General features: G+C 45.5%; 6 protein-coding genes across 6 annotated transcripts; 5 read left to right on the forward strand and 1 right to left on the reverse strand.

The window, feature by feature from the left end:
* BDB00DRAFT_960223 (kinase-like domain-containing protein) lies at positions 1-2,259 on the forward strand. Its single transcript, XM_053129707.1, has 6 exons — positions 1-497; positions 573-695; positions 834-1,383; positions 1,500-1,563; positions 1,708-1,969; positions 2,125-2,259. Exons 1-6 carry the CDS (start codon positions 321-323, stop codon positions 2,215-2,217), a joined length of 1,269 nt encoding a protein of 422 aa, XP_052977213.1. The 5' UTR covers positions 1-320; the 3' UTR covers positions 2,218-2,259.
* A 3,290-nt stretch (positions 2,260-5,549) lies between these two features.
* BDB00DRAFT_521105 (P-loop containing nucleoside triphosphate hydrolase protein) lies at positions 5,550-9,634 on the forward strand. Its single transcript, XM_053117708.1, has 10 exons — positions 5,550-5,714; positions 5,955-7,370; positions 7,471-7,681; positions 7,815-8,080; positions 8,222-8,365; positions 8,465-8,612; positions 8,718-8,779; positions 8,943-9,000; positions 9,088-9,144; positions 9,275-9,634. Exons 1-10 carry the CDS (start codon positions 5,631-5,633, stop codon positions 9,415-9,417), a joined length of 2,589 nt encoding a protein of 862 aa, XP_052977214.1. The 5' UTR covers positions 5,550-5,630; the 3' UTR covers positions 9,418-9,634.
* Positions 9,635-11,323: 1,689 nt separating this feature from the next.
* On the forward strand, positions 11,324-14,769 carry BDB00DRAFT_835242 (uncharacterized protein). The gene is made up of 3 exons (XM_053124391.1): positions 11,324-11,479; positions 11,582-13,861; positions 13,983-14,769. Exons 2-3 carry the CDS (start codon positions 11,743-11,745, stop codon positions 14,714-14,716), a joined length of 2,853 nt encoding a protein of 950 aa, XP_052977215.1. The 5' UTR covers positions 11,324-11,479; positions 11,582-11,742; the 3' UTR covers positions 14,717-14,769.
* Positions 14,770-15,707: 938 nt separating this feature from the next.
* Positions 15,708-19,968, forward strand: BDB00DRAFT_835245 (pyruvate carboxylase). The gene is made up of 5 exons (XM_053124392.1): positions 15,708-15,899; positions 15,994-16,092; positions 16,205-16,448; positions 16,570-17,880; positions 17,978-19,968. The coding sequence occupies exons 1-5, from the start codon at positions 15,810-15,812 to the stop codon at positions 19,756-19,758; spliced, it is 3,525 nt and encodes a 1,174-aa protein (XP_052977216.1). The 5' UTR covers positions 15,708-15,809; the 3' UTR covers positions 19,759-19,968.
* Positions 19,969-22,416, reverse strand: BDB00DRAFT_835247 (mate-domain-containing protein). The gene is made up of 5 exons (XM_053124393.1): positions 21,923-22,416; positions 21,567-21,834; positions 21,068-21,422; positions 20,848-21,000; positions 19,969-20,735 (listed from the first exon to the last, which is right to left on the reverse strand). The coding sequence occupies exons 1-5, from the start codon at positions 22,133-22,135 to the stop codon at positions 20,222-20,224; spliced, it is 1,503 nt and encodes a 500-aa protein (XP_052977217.1). The 5' UTR covers positions 22,136-22,416; the 3' UTR covers positions 19,969-20,221.
* An 83-nt stretch (positions 22,417-22,499) lies between these two features.
* BDB00DRAFT_835252 (uncharacterized protein) lies at positions 22,500-23,164 on the forward strand. Its single transcript, XM_053124394.1, has 2 exons — positions 22,500-22,812; positions 22,883-23,164. Exons 1-2 carry the CDS (start codon positions 22,686-22,688, stop codon positions 23,002-23,004), a joined length of 249 nt encoding a protein of 82 aa, XP_052977218.1. The 5' UTR covers positions 22,500-22,685; the 3' UTR covers positions 23,005-23,164.
* Positions 23,165-23,233: the final 69 nt, after the last annotated feature.

Raw genomic sequence — 23,233 nt, forward strand, 5'->3', positions numbered from 1 at the left:
GAGTGTTCGCCGCTTGGCCCTCCCCGGGAATCAACTTTTCCTTTCACAAAGTGGACATGCACAAAAAGCATGCTGCTCTTTCGAATATCTCGTGCGATGGGCCTTCTTATTATCCCACTGCTGGCTTGCTGCTGCAACCCTCATCCACCAGAAACCCAATCCTCCCCCTTTCCTTCCTTTCTCCCCTTCCCGCTTCACCATTCTTCTTTAAATAAGCCTTTGATTCTGCCCGATTCTTCTTTCGTCCCCTTCTCCCTCTCTCTCTCTCTACTTACTCATCGCTTATTTTTACCCATTCCTTCTATATACTACTTTATATTATGCAACGCTCGAAATCAGCATCAAATCGCTTATCACCACCGTCACCGTCTTACTCGCCCGACGTCTCTATACCCCAAACCACACGTCGTAAATCAGCTGGTTGTTTGAAACGTATCAACTCATATGGACAATTATCATCGTCTGCCGTCGACAGCAGTAGCAATTTGGCTGGCAAGGTAATCAAAATAAGCAACTCTCCTCTCTTCTCCCGACGACCGGCAGCTAATGCTGACCCATTCTGATTCTTTTAGAGTGCTTGGCGGTCCCCTGGACACTGTCAAATTCCCGACGTTCTTGGTAACGCATATCTTAAACCCGAACTGCCAACCACATATGATTTACGGCGTGTAGATCATTCGAAAAGAGTTTCTAGTGTAAGCGTTATTATTCATGATGGTGGTGCTGTCGTTGTTGTGGGGAACAGTGCGGTGTGGTTACAGTAGTAGAGATGTTTTTTAATTGCTTCTGACATAAATAATGACGCTCACTGACGATGGCAATAATATTAACAGCGTCCGTGGTATCCACCCAGCCCCTATTACGAGATCCCACAGCCTCCGCCACTCACCCAAAAAACTGACAACGAGTTTGAACGTAAACTGCGCAAAATTTTGAAAAGCGTGCGTGTACGCACAGCAGACCCTCGACTACGCTACGGCCACTTTCAAGAGATCGGCACTGGTGTCAACGGTGCTGTTGTCCGCGCTCGTTATCACCGGAAACCTGGAGTCCAAGTAGCCATCAAGCGCTGTATTCTTTACCCAGACCGCGACTACCGTCAAGCCATTGTCCGTGAACTGTGTATCATGGCCAGCAAACACCCCAACCTGATTCGACTTCGCGAAGTGTCTATCTGGCGAGATGACTTGTGGATTGCCATGGATTTGATGCGCTCGTCCGTATTCACAGTCTTGTGTCGTCGAGGCATTCCCGAGCAACACACAGTCTACATTACATGCGAAACGCTTAAAGCACTGATCTACCTGCATGCCATTGGTTATCTGCACCGAGATATCAAATGTGAGAACATTTTACTCGGGCGGGACGGTCAAGTAAAACTGGGTAAGCAATCACGATTATTTACCATTACTACATACGCAAAAAGGGAAAGTGCCCAAACATTCAAATTCCTCTAATAATTTTGCCTTCACCTCCCCTTTCTTGCGCTCCCCTTATAGCTGATTTTGGATTATCTGCATGCACTGATCGCCACAACCGCGATCGTCTGGGTACGAACAAGTGGTATGTATTTGTTGCAACATTCCGTTACTATTATTATTGCTGTTGTTCTTGCAGCTACAAAAAATTCATCGCAGCAAAGATCCCTATTGTTCTTGTTTCTAATAACCGTATGTGCTACCCTGCCAACTTTTCGTTTTAAAACAGGATGGCCCCAGAGCTGATTCGCCAAGAAGTCTATGATGAAAAGATTGACATGTGGTCGTTGGGTATCACCATCATTGAAATGATGGACCGTGTGCCCCCTCATTACTTGCTTAAAAACGAAGACGAGTTATTTCAAACCATCACAAGTGAACCTGGTCCAACGTTCAAGTATAGTTATCCCTCGATCTATATGCGCGGACTTGTTGCTTGGCTCCTGGATGAAGAGCCTCGATCAAGACCCGGTGCAAATGACGTGCTCATGGTAAGTTGTAGTTCCTTGTCAATTTTGACAGTTGACAAACAATAAATTGTCCTGTCTATCCAAGCATTACTGTCGACAGAAAACAACGAAAAGGAGAAAAAGTATACTCATTAGTCATCTACCAACTCTCTCTTTTTGGGTTCGCCATCTTACAGGAACTGGACGTGCACATCAAAAGTAATCTTCTCCCTTGCAGTTCGCCATCAGAACTGGCACGTTTTCTTGGCCAAGTTTTGCCGCCTCAGTGATCCAAAAGCATCCAATAATAAAGCATGTATTCATTGCCATCCACATCTTCAGTTGAACTTTGTTTCTTTTAGTATATTGGGTTATATAAATGCTGGAGTAGTAGCAATAGCTGCTTGCTCCTGTTTTTTGTCCTTTCTGTCTCAATTATATCTGGTCATGTCGCAGTGAACACTGTATACTACTATCATATTACTACTACTTTCGTACTTCCATTTACAGCTTACACACAGCGAACGATCGGTAATCGAGTTCAGCATCTTGGTTGTCTTCTTCCATTCCTAACGTCAGACTTGCATGAAATAGGGCGTGATATAACTGATTGATAGGTTGTATGCATGACTTTGACAGTGGAACTACAATTTTCATGTATACAAAGTAAAGAGCTAGAGAAAATATGTATGCAATGCGCCATGCACTCTCCTCTTTTCGACCGTTTTTTTTTTTCGGTGGTAGCATTAAATTAGTATGTCTTTTACAGACAGCTCTTGCTTCTACTTAAGATACTACTGTATTTCTCCAATCATACGTACATACTTCACGCATATGGGCTGCATATGCTACATGATACATAATGCCAATGGATAGTGATATGTGTACTGCGGCCCATATTATGTATTTAAAAATGGTATAGCTCACATCCAAAACCACAGTGACCGTTTGAACCTTTTGGGGCCGTACAATGCCTCGGAAAGTTGCTTTAGGTATCCCAATGGCCACAAACGAAAAGTTGGACTTTTGGGATGGCAGTAGACGTAGAATGGTGGTCTACCGAGAAAAAACGACTGTGTGCGATTTTTGGAAACGAAGAGAAAAGGGAAAGGGGGAGAAGCAAAACATCAAGCACAGATTGTCAATAGCATTTTCATCAACTATCGTGTATATAGAGAAATGGCTTTGATATAAATGCTGTAGGCCTTTTCGTGGATGGATTGTTTGTTGCGTATATGTAATTGATCAATAACAAAGCTGTCAAAAATCAGTCACTTGGAATTTCCTTGATTACCACTCTTTTTTGCTAGGGATGATCATATTTCATATAATGATATCAGTAACTCCCAAGATAACAGCCCTGGTTGTTGTTGCTGTCTTATCCTGTGTTGGTCCGTTCTACTTTAAAGCAAGACTTGTTATTTTGACAAGCAAGATCGATGTTGCTCCCAACGATTTGTATATCTATCGTAAGCTAAAGTACATTGCTGCTACTAGTTCTATGATAGGATATGAGAGAAGAGGGAAAACCTTTACCTTTATCAGGATTACAAGTGCTAGACTAATAAGTACCATTAGTCATTGATTTTGGAAGAAATGCTGCAATATAATAGTACTGTAGATGGCATTTTTCGTTTTCCTCGACATGTCAAATATAAAAAGTAATTGAGTTCGAGTCCCTTATTGGCAGGAGCTGCCACAGACAGAAAAAAGGGGACGGAGAGAATTCACAAGCACGAACACCCGTACAGAGTGAGAGACCGCTGTTCTTCTGGATCCTTTCTCTGATGGGCTATGATTATATTTTAACAGATGAACGGGGGTCCTGTATCGTAAGACAAGATTGATCGAAGGAGATACGAGACTAGTCCCTTGGCGTTGGCTCCACGGGAGAAATAGAGCTTATGTATACATACGCCCTCTTATCCATTATATGATAACTGGGGGCAACGGACATATGGTACATAGTAAAACAAGATCTCGTTAATTTCTTTGATATTGTATGTACATTCTTTACACAATTATATATACTACATACACGCCCCATCTTTGAAGGAGGCAACAACATGCTATAAAAAAAGGGAACAAAAATCATATTTTGTACCAATTACATTTATTATAGTCACGCCCTTATTATCTACCACGGGCAATACATCTCATCCATCTTTTTGAAAATGATGAGATAATGATGATGGTCGAAAATGCTAATATGACTTAAACGTGTGTGATGGTGTATGTGCACGCACAGATGAGTTACCCAGGCTGTCAGGCATTAAGGGGTTATGTGCGGGTACTATAAATGATGTTATGCACGTACAACTGAACTGGAGATCGAGCAGTCGCACCACTTTTACTGGCCTCTGCAGTATGATACGTACTCTCTCTTAGTTACTATTCGACATTAAAATGCAGCAAAAAGTTCCCGTATGCATATACACTAAATTCATATTCTCACTCTGTTATGCAAAACTTCACATTTTGCAATAAACTTCGGATCGATTGTGAAATGTGAAGTCTAACTGATAATAACCGATGTATCATAATCCTAAAATGAGTGGGAAATAAAAATAAAGTGCAGTTATTCTTTTTTCAACAAAGATTTTAAAGGGGTGCAGTTAATCCTCAGTGATAGCTTTCCAGAGTATTATTTTCTTGTACACAAAGATAGCATGCTTGATAAAATTTGAAGGTATGATATGCACGGATAGGTTTAGTAAAAAGACAGTATATGATATCTATCTAGGGGTTTTTTTTACTGAGCTTTTATAGCGGTGTAAAACTCGTGTCTTTAACCGAAGATTGCGACAAATGCATGGACCTTGATTTATCGTTTAATGGCCTAGGAACTGACAAGGATGTTGCTAACTAATAAACCGCGATATGCAGCACGAATACTGTATAAATTGTCATCACGCATGATCATGATGGTGTGCGGAAGTCGACAGGCCTTTTGTTCTAGAAGACACCAAACTATAAAAAGATGAACAGGCTTGCCAAATGCTGTAGAAAAGTATCAACGTAATTCGTTTTTTTGAATAATTTAATCAGTAAATCACAAATGTTTAAAGCATCTTTACCCAATTGCGGTATGATGTACAGTGCTACCCCTTCTGGTAGCAGCCCTTCAAACATTCGACTCATCCGTGCCGATTGAATACAGTATGCTACAATGCTCCCAGATTTGCTATACATAAAACTTGAGTATAAGCAGGAAGTGCTTATATATATGATGCATTTGCTATCAGGCGTCATTAGTACATGCCAGAACACGCATGATTGTAACATTGAGAAGTTTTCGCTGTAAGTTTATGTATTAACTTCTTATGTATTAACTTACGATGTGGCTCGCAGTAGTCTCCCATCGTCGTGCCATGTTGTACCATTTTCTTCCTTTTGTTAAATGAGCTCAGAGGGATTCTTGAAGTACTACCACTTGTTTTAATCCGTTGTCTCAATCCGAACAAGTACCTAATCATCAACATGGAAATTTCTTGGCTAAAAGCAGTAATAGAAGCAAAAAAAAAGTGGTCAGCTGTTCCTTAATTTCCAAAAATGGGCAAACGTCATTGTTTAGCTCTCCGACAGCATAATAGACAGCTGCGTCCTGCCGCCCTTTTTTTTGACACGTTCTGGGAAAAAAAGGCATAGAGTAATACATAGGCTCTCTCGTTTCCTCTCTTCCCTCCCCCAAATCTCAAGCGGAATGGTGAATTGTAATTGTGGCAACGATGCACGCCACTGTGCAATTATTCAGCCTGGTACTGAATTGGGTCGTTGGTATTATAAGGCAAGTCTTGTATATTTCTCCATTTCGAAACAGGGCTACTGGGAAGTTTGAAAGTGTTGGCTATTGTGTTGTCGTCCATTGCTCGCGCAGTAGTTGCAAGAAAAAGAAAAAGGCGATTCAACAAATTGCATTGCATTCATTGCGCCCGTGATCCGATTGCACGTTCTCCGTTACTTACCTTACTCGTTCCCCCCCTTTTTATATTGTGTTCTTTTTTGTTGGCACTCTCAAATAACATAGTGCCCAAGCAGCAGCTGCACTTTTTTCCAATGGGATGATGCGACACCACGTCAAAAGTTTACAGCATCTTCCGTCGCCTCTTTTCCCGGAAATGGGCAGTCGCAATACGGCCAACAAGTTGGAAATGGCAGCAACGATGCTAGTCGTAACCGCCAATCACAACGTCTACGTATCAATCGTTCCTTTACACCCACTGAAGTCACCTTCCAAGTGCAGTCAGTTACCCAAATCCGCCTCCACATGCGTAATAATCAACACTTGACTGAGCTTTTACGGGGAATTTCTACCTACAAAGACGACTGCTGGATGATCCCTGCGACAAAGCAAGCCTATGATCGAGCAGTGAGAACATTGATCAGTGATACCTCAGACACCATTACAAGAATCAATCCCTTGCCATCATATATCGTGAAACTCCTTCCTACTGAAGAAGAAGAAGAAGAGGACAAAGACAATGCAGAAGATGGCGGCGAGCTTGATGCTGATTCTGATGCTACAACCGACGACGGTCAAGACGAGGAAGGAAGTTTAGCAAATCACGATCAACAGAATCTTGACAACGACAAGTCCGAATCAGCTATCTCAACTGACGAACAAGAAGGTAACGGTGATGATGAAACTAAAGAAGTCGGCAGCAACAGCAGCAATATCGGGTCGCTCAAGCAAAAGAGCAAGGGAAAAGGTCGAGCCACACATGTACATGACGATGATGAAGACTATCAAGAAGAGGCAGAGGAAGACGATGAGGATGAAGAAGATGATGAATCGGTTCAGCTTAGCGCACACGGCCGCCGCACGGAAAACACAGAGTTCGAAGAGCAAAGAAGCCAGAAAAAACGTTTACGGGACATTCAAGGTACTGATCTCTGGCGCGTACTCAAGGACTTTCAACGCAAAGGCGTAGTTGAAGGCATCAAGAGGGACGGCCGCATGCTTCTTGGTGACGATATGGGCCTCGGAAAAACAATACAAGCCATTGCTATTGCGTATGCGTACTCAGACAGCTGGCCCGTACTTATCCTCTGCCCATCCTCGCTTCGCTTCACCTGGAAAAACGAGATCACGCGCTGGATTGAAAGCGTCGATGGGGATGATATACGTGTGATTACCAAAGGACCCCAAATGGTCGAACTTGCAAAGCCTGTCGTCGACGATGAGGGTGATAATGAGCAAGAAGAGGATGTGGCGGAAGACACGAAAGCATCGTCATCTAGCTCAACCGCATCAGTACTTCAACGACGAACAACAAGAGATCGTAGGTGCAAGCAGAAACTGCCGGCTAAACGCCGCAAGGTACAAAAGACCAAGTTCTGGATCGTAAGCTATGACATTGCCACCAAGCAGATAGACTATATCAGCCAGGCAAAGTTCAACTTTATCATATGTGATGAGAGCCACTACTTGAAGGGTTTAAAGGTATGTACCCGATACAACAATTATTATTAACTTATGATGTATGTGATCAACGTGTCGCTGTTGCTGATAGTTTTGATATTTTTTTATTTGCCTTTTACAGACACAGAGAACCAAGTCTATTGTTCCTGTTCTTCAAAAGAGCAAACATGTTCTACTATTGTCCGGAACTCCCGCTTTCTCAAAGCCGTTAGAGCTTTTCTCTCAATGCAATGCGCTACGCCCGGATATTTTCTCTTCTCTGTACGAATTTGGTGCGCGGTACTGTGCTGGTTCGAGTGGACGGAGCTACGGAAGAAACTCGGTATTCAAAGGCACGTATATGAATACTGTAGAAGCATTTCATGATCTAAAGTAACAGCACTTTTAACCGACACATCCCTTTTCCCACCCAGAAGAAAATAACAAACTCAAATAAGTACTAAAACCACCGTTGAAATATATTAGGCGCCAGCAACTTGCAAGAGCTAAACTTGCTTCTGACCCAAACTGTACTGGTGCGACGTCTCAAGGATGATGTTGGCATCGAACTCCCTCCAAAGACAAGACAAACCGTGTTCATGGATGTTGCTGCTTCGGTGAAGCGAGCGATGAAGAAGAACAATGAGTACATGCAAAAGACTTTGCGCGCAATGGATAAGCCTGACAATAGTGGAGGCGGTAGGAGCAGCAAGAGTGACGAGCCGAATAAGCGAAAGTTGATGTTACAATTGGTGAGTTAACACCAATTCCATATCGATTGAAATCATTCCTTAGGACGAGACACTGCTGTTTATTGTCGAAACTAACTACTAAGGATCATTGTATGACTATGATCAATCTCGGTATCATATTGCTTCTTCATTGATGTGTAGTATACGGACACTGCTGCTGCCAAAATCCCAGTCGTAAAAGAATATCTCGAGCATGTATTTGGCACCACTGATCAAAAGATGATCATCTTCGCTCACCATCGTTCAATGCTTAATGCCATTGAGGAATGTGCTATCAGTTGCAACGTATGTATATCAGTAATATCTTGCTTCTTACTGAGATTCTAATGTGGCCTTTTTCCTTTTGCTCTTCTACCACCATTACATTAAATGTATATACGATAGATCGGCTATATCCGCATTGATGGCTCAACTCACCCCGATGTGCGTCAGCAAATGTGCGACCGTTATCAAGCGAAGGGATCGAGTGTTCAAGTCGCTATCTTGAGCCTTTCCATTGGTGTTGGATTAACACTTAGTGCTGCTGATTTGGGTATGTTACCATTGTTGTTATTTGATATGAACATTAAATATCTATTTGAAGCCGACATACGGATCTACATCTGCTGCTTAACCTACTCAAACTACTGAAATGTAGTCCTATTTGCCGAAATACATTGGACACCTTCCACTCTGTTGCAAGCGGAGGACCGAGCTCACGTAAATATACTTGTATTTTTTCCCATCCTCTTTCCAAACAATCTCACAGTTAATCACATACACTTACCTTTAAATATTACTGGATATATTTGAATGATAATATCCTTATCAAAAAAACGCCATTCTTATTTCATTGCTTTATTTTCTCTTACCGATTTTTTAGCGAATTGGAAGAAGGGGACCGGTAAACATTGTCTACATCTTAGCACCCGATACCCTTGGTTCGTGAATAGTACTTATTTAAGAGGAGAACCATGTACTGCCCATTCATATGTTAACAATATCTTCTTTGTTTATACAATCATCAGATGGGTATTTGTGGAAACTCGTGAAGAAGAAGCTGAGTATTGTCGGAGCAGCCATCGGTAAGATGACTTAGGAATAGTTGTATATTTAAATTTGAGCTTTTTCTCTTTTTTTTTTTGGATCACCTGTGTGAAGGGAGGGGAGAAGTAACTATTAATGTATACTTTTCTGTTGCTTGTTTATGTTTAGATGGTACCATTAGTAAGGTCACCATCAATGAAGCATCATCTTCAGGATTTGACTGGCTTGGTGACGACGAGCAATCGGATTTCGAGCGACCTGCACAAGAAGACGACAAGGACGATGGTCAATCAGATGGTGACGTTGAATGAGGAGACATAGACGAAGGCGATGATGCCTAACCAGCGAAATTATACATTACCCACTCTAAAACTATATCTGTCTGTTACATAGCATTAGAAACACACTAGCACATACACACAAACAAAAACCATGTACATCTCTTTTATAATACCTTTGCACATAATATGTACTATATAGCACACAACACATACAAAGTTATCCTTGCATATAAATCACTGATAAAAATGACAAAATTCAATGTTACATATTGCTACCATTACAATTACAGTCGCTAACAAGCTCTAAAAGTGGATATGTACTAATCACATCTGCTGATGGTTGCCATATTTTTTTTTGTTTAGGATGCGCCCATGTTATTCTGAGCTTTTCAACCAGTCAAAAAAGCATTTTACTATAAAGCTGATCAATATCGAATTGCTTTCACGTTCTTGAACTGCACTGTATCATCAGCATAAGGCGGAAGGAAAGTTCACCAGTGTTAGTAATGGTGCCCTTGCTACCGATATACATGTACGGCCTTTCAAGTCAGCGAAGTTTGTTCTAGAATCACTGTATTGAAACACAACATGATGCTTGACCACTTCATCAACAAGATTACAGTTAATCTTCATTAAAGATAATCGATAATAGCAGATATTTTTTTTCTTCTTCGAAGGTACAATTGATATTATAGTTAGGAAAAAGCCATATAATTTTGATCGGCTGTTTCTCCGTAAGTCTTAAAACATATTACATCTTACGTGTGACAGAGTCAAGACCGCTATAGCTGCTATGAGTGGATCCGTCAATTATTCAGGAGGTGGTAGACTCAGCGATAATCCGAAAAAAAATATAATATAGAAGCTGTAACAATTGTTTCTTCCACAGTTTTAGTAACACTCACAGTTACAGGACAAAACATCTTATCGACTACTATCCGATGACTCGTAAGAGAAAATTATAAAGCGATCAAAATTTGATTTGATCGAGCAGTTGATAGACCGACGTACAATCACGATCTTCAAATACCTGCTTGTATATAGTGTATATGGAGATTATTTGTAGAAGTCAAATGAGGCTCGTCAAGGTCCACCTCAACAAGAATGATCGGAAATAAGGTATAGTCACAATCTGAACGAGAAGACATCTTTGAGCTGTTAATAAACCACCAACACCCGGGGCATTCGAAACTGATTATTATTGCCTCTCCAAGACCCACCACCCTACATTTCAAGCTAGCAAACGGACGTTATGTTTCATGTTTTGTAATAGATGCCGACAACACGAAAGGGGTACTGATGTCGTGAATGTATTAGCTATCTCTTCTTTCAAGACTGTATTAATCAACTCGAAACACTAAATTACTGTAATAAGTGCAGATAACAAGGTTAAACTCGTAAAAAAAAACCAACCTGTTGTTATTGGTAAACCCGCATTGGTCAGGTGGGTTGGGGTGGTTGAGCAGTATTTAAAGTATGTACTGTGGAGGTCATGTGTGTGTATCTGATTGCTGTGAAGCGGGTTATATAATAAATTTTCAGGAGAGATGCAGCACATTAATACGCTAGCCAGCATACATAGCATCCATATTTTGTACATATCTAGGACGAGCAGACCCTCTCTCGGTCCGCTCAACGGAATAATAATCAATCCATTTTCTCACAAAGGAACCGTTCGTCCCTCTCCTCCCCCCCCCCACCTCCCGTGGTGGTGGCCGTGGTTGGTATTAACATTATCCATTATGAAATGGTACAACCTGCCAAGTTGAAGCTTTGACGTATTATTAACTACAGGGCCTTGTTTGTAAGAGTAAAGCACTATTACTGATGCACATATGACAAAGAAAAAAAACGTGTCTTTGTGAAATGTGTGTAACATTGGACGAACAAAAAAAAAGACCCGCGTCTCTCTTTTTGGCCCTGTTGCCTCTTGCTGCTTGTGTTTTGTGATGTCGTTGAGACAGAGACCGGAAAGTTCACCCGTGCATATTTCATAGTTGTTTTTTTTCCCACTCAACCATAACCTACACACCTTTTTCCCCCTTTTATATATCCACACCCCCAAAACATACACTTTTTTATTATTCAAAAGGTAAACCTCTACAGAAAGCACTTTAAAAGAAAAGACAGAGAGAAAGAGAGAGAGGGAAGGGTGAGGATGTATAGTACGTGTATATTTACTGAAACGCTTCAGTTTACATATACCCCCCATACCAACAATAACCAACAACAGCAAAAAGCGAACTCTATAATACAACAACGAAAACCATACGTCTCTCTCTCTCTCTCTATATATATATATATATATATTCACTCATCACATCGCAACATAACCACAACATACCGCACATTTCTATGACCGCAATGGCAACGGCTCCTGCACCATCCACGAGCATGCAGCAGGAAAGGCAGCAGCAGGAGGAGGGGGAGGAGGAGCAAAAGAATCTTGTCTTTCACAGTCTGTGCACTACCCCATTGCCACAAAAGGAGTTAGAAGAACTTCAAGCCATGCGCAATAACGAAGACGATGACGACCATCAAGAAATAATGGCTCAAGTCAACATAATCTCAACAAAATTAACACAATGGCTCAGTGTGGCGCACATGACGGTATTTACACTGGAACAAAGTGTCAAAGATGACCCCGCCGTCACCTTGGATACGCGACCGCTCGACGCTGCTATGCAACAAGCCCAGCCGGTAATAAATGCATTTGTCGAGTTGAGCAACGAGTATGACGACGACGACTTGTTACCCAGCATGATGAAGATGACGGTTGCCAAGATACAGAGCGAGTGGTCTGGTTTGCAGCATTTTGCATCCTCCGTCACAAAGACCGTCAATGCGTTGGTTGAGGAGCGGCAGCTGGTGGCTACCATGGATTACGTCTTGCTGCAGCTGGACGATATTTCGTTGATGATTTTCCAGTACCATGAGAAAAAGGCCATGGTGACGCCGTCCACGTCGTTTGGCACACAAATGTCTTCGTCGACTAGCAGTTCAACTTCAAATAACACAACAGCAACAAACACCAAGGATGATGGAATTTTGGTCGCAATTGACGAACGGGTCGAGCCAGTGTTTCGCGAGGTAGAACGTGTCTATGCCCGTATGACATCTACATCTGATGCTCCTGCGGACAAGTCTGGTATGCTTGCACGGAAACATGCCATGGTTCAGGAACGGTGGGAGAATTTGCGATCGGAAATCGATGATCTCAAGTATGGACTCAAGGAGGATCGCTGGTTGACGGTGTTCCGACAAGTCGCTGACCAGGTCGATGTCATGATTGATGGGCTGGAAAAGACCACGGCTCAGTGCTATGTCATGATACAACAAGTGCGAGACAGAGCCGCCACCGCCGTTGGTGGTGTTCCCCGGCCGCATGGATCTACCACGTCGATATCATCCTCATCCTCGTCTGGATCCAGCCATAGCCACCATCACCACCCTCCAGTCGTTGTCGATCAACACAAGTTTCGGTCGGCGGAAAAGAACTTTGAGGCCAAGTACAAGTACTATACGCCATCGATTGATCGTATGCTCGCCATGCTTGGAAACGGGATAGCGTCACGTGTGGGCCAGGACTTGCAGACTACCCGACGGCACCAAACCATGTTGCAGAAATGGACACAATTGAAAGGCGAGATGGACGATTTGCGAATGCGCGATTTGCCAGAGACGGAACGGTTATTGATGGCCGACAGACCTATCAGTCCTGCCTGGTCACGTATGAGCGATCGGAGCGACAGAAGCTGGAAGGGGTATAGGAGTCCAGAGCCACCGGCCGTGTACGATCGTTCACGAAGTCCTTATTCACGATCCACTTTGTCGCGCACTGGGAGTCCGTTGTATGATGATCGACAGCAACATGGACGCAGTGCAACGCCAAGCAGTGGCATGCGAAGCCATAGTAGTATTGGCAGCGGCGGAGGCAGCAGCGCTTATAATCGAACCATGAGCCCACCGGTTGTGTATGGTCGTCAGCGTACTGTTAGCCCTCTTTCGTTTGGCAGCTTATTGCGGCCCAGTACGTCTGATTCGTCGTCCGTGTCTTCATCGTCACAGCGCACAGACGATGAACTACGGAAAAAGAGTCGGGTACCTACGGAGTCATTTATGAAGCCAACCAAAAGCAGCACATTACGCAAGCAGAAAGCGGCTGCAACTGCAGCAGTAACAACAGCAACAGCAGCAGCAGCATCCAGACAACGTGAAGCCAGTGTACGGTCAGCAACACCCAATAGCAGCGCCCATCGCTACCACAACATCAATAGTCACACACTTCCCAAACGTCCCATGAGCAGTATGGATCGGGTAGGATCGCCCACGCGGCTACCTGTTCCTTATTCTGAGCGCGAACGAGCCATGTCTCCTGTCCGCCGCTCAGGCACTCCATCCCTTATCCCTCGACCTAAGACACCCTCACGGGCAGCATCACCCACTCCACCACGACCTCGCTCCTCCATGGCACGTATGTTCACTTTGTCATGAATTGTCTTCACCTTCAATAAAGACTATCAATCGCTCCCACCCACCAACCCAAGAAACGGTTTATTAAAGATGGCTAACTTTTGGGTTTTTTTTTCAATCAGACAACTCACCAGTACCACCGGTCCCTAAGCAACAGCCACAGCAGCCATCTGCTGAGCACCAACGGAGGATATTACGAAAGAAGCAATCCATGCCGGCCTTGATGCATCGGTCCGGCTCACCTGCCGCAGCAAGACTCCTCAATGCACGTACACCATCACCCCAATACGGCTACCGTCGTAGTAGCGACTATACAACATTCAGCGATGATGAGGAAGAAGAAGAAGGCCAAGACGACTATTACTATCGGAGGAGGACGGACAACAACTATAACGACTACGATGATGAAGACGACGACGAAGAATATTTCAGTAATACTAAAAACGATAATGATAATGACTTGTTAACACCCTCATGGCGAAAGCAACAACAACGACAACGACAGCTGCAGCAAAGACTAGAAGAACATCCAGCGTATCGACCGGACCGCAAGGATCCACTGGACGTGGAGGTGGCCAACATTGTGAACGCCAGTCCGATTGCGATCAAATGCCAAAAGGGGCCCAACGGATCAGGGCGATACTACTTTGGCAGCGAGTTGAGTCCGTCGGTTGGAGGAGGCAAGAAGCTTTACACGTGCAAACTGATGAGCTATACAGGAGGAAGACGGAGGCATAACACGTCGAATACCGACAGGGCAGCAGCAGCAGCGCCGCGCAACAAGGTGCTTGTGCGTGTTGGAGGTGGATGGCAGGATTTGGAATTGTTTCTACTTCACTATGGGATCCTCCACTAATAAATAATAATAAATAAATAAACTGAATAAAACAATAGCCGGCTGTTAAGCACACATTGGGGTTGATGGGGTAGAGATAACCGTTTATTATCTCTTTTTTTGTGTGTGTGATCCACTATGCTATTCGGCTCGGTTCTTCACGTTAAGCCCGGCAAAACGTTAAGGAAAACCCGAAAATTGAATGTCCGGCTGGGTAAACCACTCATTGAACTAATAGAATCGGCGACCTACCAGATAAAGCAGGCAAGACAATCACTGCTCACTGATTAGCAGCTGGTTTTCAATGGCGCTGTAGCATTTTATCTCTTTCTCTCTCTCTCTCTCTCGCGCACCACCAACCACCAACCAAGGACCACAAAGCAACCAAAAGAGGAGCAGTGACGATTTTCATGTGGCCATGCTTGATATTCACGCGATCGACAACAAACAAAAAGTCAAAAAAGGTTTAAGGTTGCATGAACCGAGGGGAGGGCTCTCTGTCTCTTTCTGTTATCACCATCTTGGCCCTGTTATCTCTCCCTTTGCTTCTCCCATCAATGCCGCAAATGTGGGGAAAACAAGCGGATTTCGTTGGGAATGTGCGGGAATATGATTAGGAAAGTAGGCGGGAAATATTTGGTTTGATCTATTGGATGACCTTTTTTTTTTTTTTTTTTTTTTTTGGGGGGGGGGTGTGTGTGTGATGGAATTTCCAGTGAGTAAGGATGAGAGAGGCGGTGGCAGTGATGTTACCGAACCCGGGAATTTATTCCCACTTCTTTGCTCTCTTTTTCTCCTTCCTCTCTACTTGATTTTTTTTTACAAGGTACGTTTGTGACGGGTATGCTTTCTTCTCCGGGGCTTGTTCTTAGACGTCAGAGAGAGCGAGTGAGAGAGAGAGAAAGAAAGAGGCAAAAGAGAAGGTGGGGGTGCATATGTCATCATATGAATCTTTCCGGGACCTTCCACTTGGGACGCTTTATAAGCGTGTTTGATCGTCCATCGTCGTATTCACCTACTTTTCTTTTTCTTTTTCTTTCTTCCGTCTGCCCTTTCGCCTCCACAACCAGCCCCCTTCTCTCTTTCCCAACCCTCCATATCGTAACAACAAATCATGCCTCACCGCGAGCACTCCGTCGAAACAATTCGCAGAAACAGCGAGGTCATGGGCAGCCTGCGCAAACTTATGGTGGTCAACCGTGGTGTAAGTAGTACTACAATCTTGTTCATTGTGGTGACGCACCGGGACTCTTGCTGATTGTTCTCTCCCCCCCGTGCGTATGTGACAAACAAACCAGGAAATTGCCATTCGTGTCTGCCGCACAGCCCACGAACTCTCGATGCGAACCGTCGCCATCTTCTCGTATGAAGACCGACTTTCCATGCACAGATATAAGGTAATAGCACTCTATTCTTGTTCGCATAAGATGGAAGGATGGACGGATGGAGTGGTAGGAGAGGAGGACGACCAAGAAGTTAATGGACGAGGATGTATCCATCTACTACTAGGCCGATGAATCATATCAAATCGGCGAGGTCGGTAAGTTCACACCCGTTGGCGCCTACTTGGCCCAAGACGAGATTGTGCGCATTGCCAAAGAACGAGGCGTGTCAATGATCCATCCTGGCTATGGCTTCTTGTCTGAAAACGCCGAGTTTGCTCGCAAGGTGGAGGCAGCAGGCATCACATTCATTGGCCCGTCTCCTGGAGTCATTGATAGCCTGGGTGATAAGACCAAAGCCCGTCAAATCGGTGAGTTTTTCATTATGATTGGGTCTGCTTGCGTGTGTCACACCATCATTGTTTGTGTATGTGAAAAACTGAACTCTAATTAACGTCATGTCCTTACAAACAAACAACCACGCATCATCAGCCATGGAGTGCAACGTGCCTGTCGTGCCCGGCACTCCCGGCCCCGTCAGCGAATACTCTGAGGCCAAGGCCTTCATTGACACGTATGGATTCCCCATCATTATCAAGGCCGCCATGGGCGGTGGTGGTCGTGGAATGCGGGTCGTGCGCGACGCAGCCTCGCTCGAGGATTCCTTCAACCGTGCCAAATCCGAGGCCCTGTCTGCCTTTGGCGACGGCACCGTCTTCATCGAGCGTTTCTTGGACAAGCCCCGTCACATTGAAGTCCAGTTGTTGGCTGATCGTGCTGGTAACGTCGTCCACCTGTTCGAGCGCGACTGCTCTGTCCAGCGTCGCCACCAAAAGGTCGTCGAAATCGCCCCTGCCAAGAACCTCGACAACAAGGTCCGTGAGGCCATCCTCAACGACGCCGTCCGAATTGCCAAGCAAGTCAAGTACAAGAACGCCGGTACTGCCGAATTCTTGGTCGACAATCAGGGCCGTCACTACTTTATCGAAATCAACCCGCGTATCCAGGTCGAGCACACCATCACTGAAGAAATCACCGGCATCGATATCGTTGCTGCCCAGATCCAGGTTGCTGCCGGTGCGCTTTTGCCCCAGCTTGGCTTGACCCAGCAACGCATCCGTCAGCGCGGCTATGCCATCCAGTGCCGTGTGACGACTGAAGATCCCGAGAAGGGCTTCCAGCCTGACACTGGCAAGATTGAAGTATACCGTTCCTCGGGTGGCAACGGTGTTCGTCTGGACGGTGGTGCAGGTTATGCTGGCGCCATCATCACGCCGCATTATGACTCCTTGCTTGTCAAGTGCACGTGCTCTGGCTCCACCTACGAGGTTGCGCGTCGCAAGATTGTGCGCGCACTGGTCGAGTTCCGCATCCGTGGCGTCAAGACCAACATTCCCTTCCTGCAGCGTCTGCTGACCCACGACACCTTTATCAACGGCAACTGCTGGACAACCTTTATCGACGACACCCCCGATCTGTTCCGTCTTGTGCAGTACCAAAACCGTGCCCAGCGCATGCTCGGGTACCTCGGTGACGTGATTGTCAACGGCTCGCAGATCAAGGGCCAAGTGGGCGAGCCTTCGTTCAAGCACGAAATCGTCCTGCCTTCGATCCACGACGAGGCTGGCAAGGAAATCGACGTCGCATCGACCCAACCCACCGCTGGCTGGCGCAAGATCTTTGTCGAGCAAGGCCCCGAAGCATTTGCCAAGGCCGTGCGCGCATACCCGGGCACACTCATCATGGACACCACCTGGCGTGACGCCCACCAGAGCTTGCTCGCCACTCGGGTTCGTACAACCGGTAAGTTTCGCAAAACCATGGCATTTTCCTTTTTGAGTAAAATTCCCCGTCACAAATCTCATTCCCAGAAATTTAAACTTTTTTTGATTTTCACAAGATTTGCTCCGAATTGCACCTGCAACTTCACACGCTCTGGCCAATGCCTTTTCGTTGGAGTGTTGGGGCGGCGCCACCTTTGACGTCGCCATGCGCTTCCTCTATGAAGATCCTTGGGAGCGCTTGATCCAGCTCCGCAAGGCCGTTCCAAACATTCCGTTCCAGATGCTGTTGCGTGGCGCCAACGCTGTCGGCTACACCTCGTACCCGGACAATGTCGTCTACGAGTTCTGTGCCAAGGCTGTCAAGGCCGGTATGGACGTCTTCCGTATCTTTGACTCTCTCAATTATGTCGAGAACATGCGCTTGGGTATCGATGCCGTCAAGAAGGCCGGCGGTATCGTCGAGGCCACAGTCTGCTACACCGGCGACGTGTCCAACCCGAACAAGAAGTCCAAGTACGACATTGACTATTACGTCAACCTCACCCAGGAACTCGTTGACGAGGGCATTCACATCCTCGGCATTAAGGATATGGCCGGTCTGCTCAAGCCCGAGGCCGCCAAATTGCTCATCGGCACAATCCGTAAGAAATTCCCCGACTTGCCGATCCACGTGCACACTCACGACACTGCTGGTACTGGTGTTGCCGCTATGCTTGCGGCTGCGGCTGCTGGCGCTGACGTTGTCGATGCTGCCGTCGACTCCATGTCCGGTATGACTTCGCAGCCTGCCATGGGCGCTCTTGTGGCCGGCTTGGAACAGACCCACTTGGGCACCGGTATCCGCCACGAAGATATCCAGGCCTTGAACTCGTACTGGGAGCAGGCACGCATGCTCTACTCTTGCTTCGAAGCCAACGTCAAGGCTGCCGACTCTGGCGTCTACGACCACGAGATGCCTGGTGGCCAGTACACTAACTTGATGTTCCAGGCTCAGCAGCTTGGTCTCGGTACCCAATGGATCGAAATCAAGAAGGCCTATGCCGAAGCCAACCAGCTCTGTGGTGACATTGTCAAGGTCACTCCGTCCTCCAAGGTTGTTGGTGACTTGGCTCAATTCATGGTTTCCAACAAGCTGACTGCCAAGGATGTCCAGGAGCGCGCAAAGACCCTGTCGTTCCCTACCTCGGTTGTCGAGTTCTTCCAGGGCTACCTTGGTCAGCCCGCCGGTGGATTGCCCGAGCCTTTGCGCACCAACATCATCCGCAACTTGCCTCGCATCGACGGCCGTCCCGGTGCTACCATGGCTCCTCTTGATTTGGCCAAGCTCAAGGAAGAGCTCATCGAAAAGTACGATGGCATCAACGACTACGATGTCTTGTCCGCTGCCTTGTACCCCAAGGTCTTTAGCGAATACCGTGACATGGTTGCCCAGTATGGTGACTTGAGCGTCATCCCCACCCGCTACTTCTTGGCCAAGCCTGAGATTGGTGAAGAGTTCCACGTCGAGATTGAGGAGGGCAAGACGCTTATCATCAAGCTGTTGGCCGTCGGTCCCATCAACGGCACCGGCAAGCGTGATGTCTACTTTGAGCTGAACGGTGAGGCTCGTGTTGTCGGTGTGCAGGACAAGAACGCTGCCGTCGAGACGGTCACTCGCGAAAAGGCTAACTTGTCCAAGCCTGGCGATGTCCCCGCTCCCATGTCTGGTGTCGTTATTGAAGTTCGCGCCAAGGAAGGCACCCAGATCAAGGCCGGTGATCCTGTCTGTGTGTTGAGTGCCATGAAGATGGAGACTGTTGTCTCTGCTCCTGTTGCTGGTCGTGTTGAGTTGGTTCCTATCAAGGAAGGTGATTCGCTTTCGTCTGGTGACTTGGTCGCTCGCATTGTCAAGGACTAGGTTTCCTTTTTTCTTTTCTTTCTTTCCTCTTCGTATTTCCCTTTTTCCTAATTTGCATGATTTTTTGTACAATTTTTATATATTTTCTACCCTTCCTATACTTGTAACATAGCAAAATCGTTCCTTCTTCCTTCACGCACGGCATTATATTCTATAGATAGCTCCAAGTGGAAAAGAAGTGAAATATACATATGTTGTTTTAAACGCTAAAAAAGAGCGCTTTTTCTTTATTATTAATAATTATGGTATGATACAACTCGAAACGGTGATTGTTAGAAAGGATGGAGGTGGGGAGCGTGAAAGAAGAGGAAGAGATGCAGTAGTGTGTATTGTAAATTTCATGCAGTTAATGAGAAACAAATGTGGGGGGAAGGCGATAGTTAGTATATGAAAAAGATGACAATAATACGAATTTAAGGAGAAAAGAAAAAAAAACTTTTGTGTGTGAACGTGTGTAAGAAATCTATGCTGCATGTAAAAGAGGTTCTTGCTCGTTGTCCTCATGGATGTGGGTTTCTTCTGTTTTGACGCGACTGTGCACACGTGCCACCTCTGCGTCCCAATTGACCGTGAACAAGAACAGACACTCGCCCGCTGCACCCAAGAACAAAGCGACAGACAAGCTGATCCAGATGCCTGTCAAGCTCCAATCCGCGACAAACGTCAATGCATAGCCCATTGGCAGAGCAACCACATAGTAAGCAAACAAATTGATCCATGCTGCCACGTTCTGTCGACCGCAACCTCTCATCACACCACCAACAACACCACACAAGCCATCTGCGATCTGGAAAACGGCGCACAGAGGCAGGATATGGGCGACTCGTAAAACAACGTCTTCATCCGATGTGAACAAGTAGCCAAGGAACGGTCGAGTCACGATAAACAGGATCGAGTTCATTGATCCGAATACGATGGCGAATATGAAAGCTACCATGGAAGCACGCTTTGCTTTCATTGCGAAAGTTTCTCCAAGCCTACACAGTTCAGAAAGGGGGAGGGGATGGTCGAGTTAGTCCGGTTTTTATCCATAATTATATTAAATCGCCCTTTTGATATAAAGTTTGCGTTGGTTTTGGGATACATTACGCATTGCCAACACGATTCGAAGCTGCGACACTGATGCCGTAAGGGATGGTATACGTGGCTGATGCGACAGTCAGACAGACCGATTGAGCAGCTAAATCGACTGTGCCGAGGTACGAAGCTGCCAATGCTGCTAATTCGAATGCCCACCATTCACTAGAGCAGAACAAGAAGTTTAGTATCTCGGTGAAGCAATCTAATTCAAAGGTACAAGGTACCTTACCTGCACACCATGAGGATACCAGGCACGGCCAGCTTCAAAAAGGGCCACCATTCAGTAAAGGCTTCACGCGACCAGCCGCCCCAAGCCTCACTGCCCTTGTAAAAGCGGATGTAGAGCAACAACAGGGCGAGCATGAGCCAGTAACTGATACTCGTAGCCAGGGGTGCACCAATGAAGCCCAGGTTGTAAGGCTTGCCATGCACAAGCAGATAGTTCAAGCCAAAGTTGAGCGGTGAGGCAATCATCAATGCATACGTCGAGGCTTTCATGATGCCCTGTGCTTGCAAGTACTTTTTGATGCCTTCGAATGCAATGAATGCAGGTGCACCCAACAAGAGGTACCGCAAAAAGATACCTAGAAAGACATAATGTTTAGTAAAGTTATGCGGGGTAAATTTGCAAAGAGCGAGAGAAATAAAAAAAGTTTTCTCTCTCTCTCTCTCTCTCTCTCTCTCTCAATGCTGCGGGTGCACAAACAACAGAAAAGCGCTGTAAATACCAGCATGAAGAGCCAACTCCGGTTCCTGATTGAGCGCCAACAGAATTCGTGTAGCGTTCCACCAAACAATGGCAATGGGAATGAACAACACACTCAGAATTGCCAGTGCTCGCTGCAAGTGGACACCGACCAGCGTTTTGTCGCGAGCACCCGTCCATGCCTGTGAGCACAACGTATCCAACGCTGTGGCCGTACCAAATGCCACACTCCATGCCGACACATTTGCAAACATGCTAGCCAATGCGCTGGCTGCAAGTTCAGTCGAGCCCTTGATGATAACAGTAAATAGTCGCATTAGATAGGCAAAAATGTTTACATCCGCCAATGTTTGGATAGATCTGATCCTTAAACCTTACCAGGTGACCCAAGGTGAATATGCTGGCAAGCTGTAGTGAATTTTGTAGCAAATAGGTACCAATCACTGGTAAGCAGTTGAAGAGCAGCCAACGGAACTCAGAAGACCAGCTCCCGTCATTACGATTCCTCGACTTGGGTACAAGTGGGCTGGTCTCAGTGGGCGTTGCCGACATTGAAGAAGTGATCGACGCAATGTCGTCCTCTGAACGCATTTCACTTGGAAGGAGGGAAGGGGTTAGATCGACTGTTGTAGTGGTAGTACTTGTTGGTAACTGTTTACTGCTGTTGCTGCTGCTGCTGCTGCTGCTGCTGTGTGAATTCGAAAGCGTGCTCTCTTGTTTGCGTTTGTTGTGAACAAGGACGACGACGACGACGAGGACGAGGACCAGAGGAGGGGTATGAGCCTTTAATGAAGAAGGAAAGAAGAAGAAACAAAAAGAAGAAAAAAAAATTAGTAGGTCCAGTATAAAAAATTCCTTTTTCTGGATTTCTGACACTCGATTACTCAGATGTGTGTGAGGCCCCTAGTCTCGAAATAAGTATATTTTTTTTTTTTTTTTTTGAGTCAATGTGCCACAAGTCCGCAGTCGTCGGGCCTTTTCATCCGAACGATTGAACGATAAGCGATAGATGATCTGAACAAGGCTTCTCCATTACTAATGGTTCAATGTTTACAAGTCCTTTCTTTTGTTTTTCTCTGACGACCCCCTTTCCCTCATATTTCAAGTTTCAAATATGTTTTATCATGGGTTGGGATCATCCATGGATTCTTGCCAAAGATGGACTTTTTTTCGATTTGAACCCTTTTTGTCCTACCTTCTCACGCTTCTCTTACGAGCCACCCAATCCAGTACTGCTTGTTACTGCGGTGCTTTTCGCCATCCACCAAGTACGCACGTAATATCAGTAATTCAAACCAGAACCAAAACAGCAACGTCCCTAACTTTTCGATCTATCAGTCACAGTTGCACTGTTCGATAGCATAGTTATACAAGTCCTTCTTTTTTGTACAGCCATGATCTTCGACCATGTAAAGAGTCGTACAAGCATTACATGCGACAATGGAAACTATCTTTGTTGAAATTGAAAAAAGGGTTTTTGGGGTATAGTCTACAACATGATGGTTGTATCTGCAACGAGTTTCTCTATGCTCACAAGTCGTCTACATGGAGAATTTCGTTAGTTTGGAGGGGGAGACATCAAGCCCTCATCATCATCATCATCATCATCATCATCATCATATTTTGCTTCAAGATGCTACTGATGATTTCATCATTGTGAAATACTCATTGGATGTTTCTTAGGGCCAC

This window comes from Zychaea mexicana, assembly GCF_025766255.1.
Source record: "Zychaea mexicana strain RSA 1403 chromosome Unknown BDB00scaffold_64, whole genome shotgun sequence".
In the NCBI taxonomy this organism is placed as follows: domain Eukaryota; kingdom Fungi; phylum Mucoromycota; class Mucoromycetes; order Mucorales; family Lichtheimiaceae; genus Zychaea; species Zychaea mexicana.

What these genes read in the sequence shown, in the direction of transcription:
- BDB00DRAFT_960223 (XM_053129707.1), top strand. Translation starts at nt 321, where the DNA reads ATGCAACGCTCGAAATCAGCATCAAATCGCTTATCACCACCGTCACCG. An exon ending in GTAGCAATTTGGCTGGCAAG is followed by an intron (nt 498 to 572) that starts GTAATCAAAATA and finishes TGATTCTTTTAG; the next exon opens with AGTGCTTGGCGGTCCCCTGG. An exon ending in GTGCAAATGACGTGCTCATG is followed by an intron (nt 1,970 to 2,124) that starts GTAAGTTGTAGT and finishes GCCATCTTACAG; the next exon opens with GAACTGGACGTGCACATCAA.
- BDB00DRAFT_521105 (XM_053117708.1), top strand. Translation starts at nt 5,631, where the DNA reads ATGGTGAATTGTAATTGTGGCAACGATGCACGCCACTGTGCAATTATT. An exon ending in AAGAAACTCGGTATTCAAAG is followed by an intron (nt 7,682 to 7,814) that starts GCACGTATATGA and finishes GAAATATATTAG; the next exon opens with GCGCCAGCAACTTGCAAGAG. An exon ending in GAAAGTTGATGTTACAATTG is followed by an intron (nt 8,081 to 8,221) that starts GTGAGTTAACAC and finishes ATTGATGTGTAG; the next exon opens with TATACGGACACTGCTGCTGC.
- BDB00DRAFT_835242 (XM_053124391.1), top strand. Translation starts at nt 11,743, where the DNA reads ATGACCGCAATGGCAACGGCTCCTGCACCATCCACGAGCATGCAGCAG. An exon ending in ACCTCGCTCCTCCATGGCAC is followed by an intron (nt 13,862 to 13,982) that starts GTATGTTCACTT and finishes TTTTTCAATCAG; the next exon opens with ACAACTCACCAGTACCACCG.
- BDB00DRAFT_835245 (XM_053124392.1), top strand. Translation starts at nt 15,810, where the DNA reads ATGCCTCACCGCGAGCACTCCGTCGAAACAATTCGCAGAAACAGCGAG. An exon ending in TTTCCATGCACAGATATAAG is followed by an intron (nt 16,093 to 16,204) that starts GTAATAGCACTC and finishes ATCTACTACTAG; the next exon opens with GCCGATGAATCATATCAAAT. An exon ending in GACCAAAGCCCGTCAAATCG is followed by an intron (nt 16,449 to 16,569) that starts GTGAGTTTTTCA and finishes ACGCATCATCAG; the next exon opens with CCATGGAGTGCAACGTGCCT.
- BDB00DRAFT_835247 (XM_053124393.1), bottom strand. Translation starts at nt 22,135, where the DNA reads ATGCGTTCAGAGGACGACATTGCGTCGATCACTTCTTCAATGTCGGCA. An exon ending in TATTCACCTTGGGTCACCTG is followed by an intron (nt 21,835 to 21,922) that starts GTAAGGTTTAAG and finishes GTTATCATCAAG; the next exon opens with GGCTCGACTGAACTTGCAGC. An exon ending in GGAGTTGGCTCTTCATGCTG is followed by an intron (nt 21,423 to 21,566) that starts GTATTTACAGCG and finishes ATGTCTTTCTAG; the next exon opens with GTATCTTTTTGCGGTACCTC.
- BDB00DRAFT_835252 (XM_053124394.1), top strand. Translation starts at nt 22,686, where the DNA reads ATGGATTCTTGCCAAAGATGGACTTTTTTTCGATTTGAACCCTTTTTG. An exon ending in TGCTTTTCGCCATCCACCAA is followed by an intron (nt 22,813 to 22,882) that starts GTACGCACGTAA and finishes TCGATCTATCAG; the next exon opens with TCACAGTTGCACTGTTCGAT.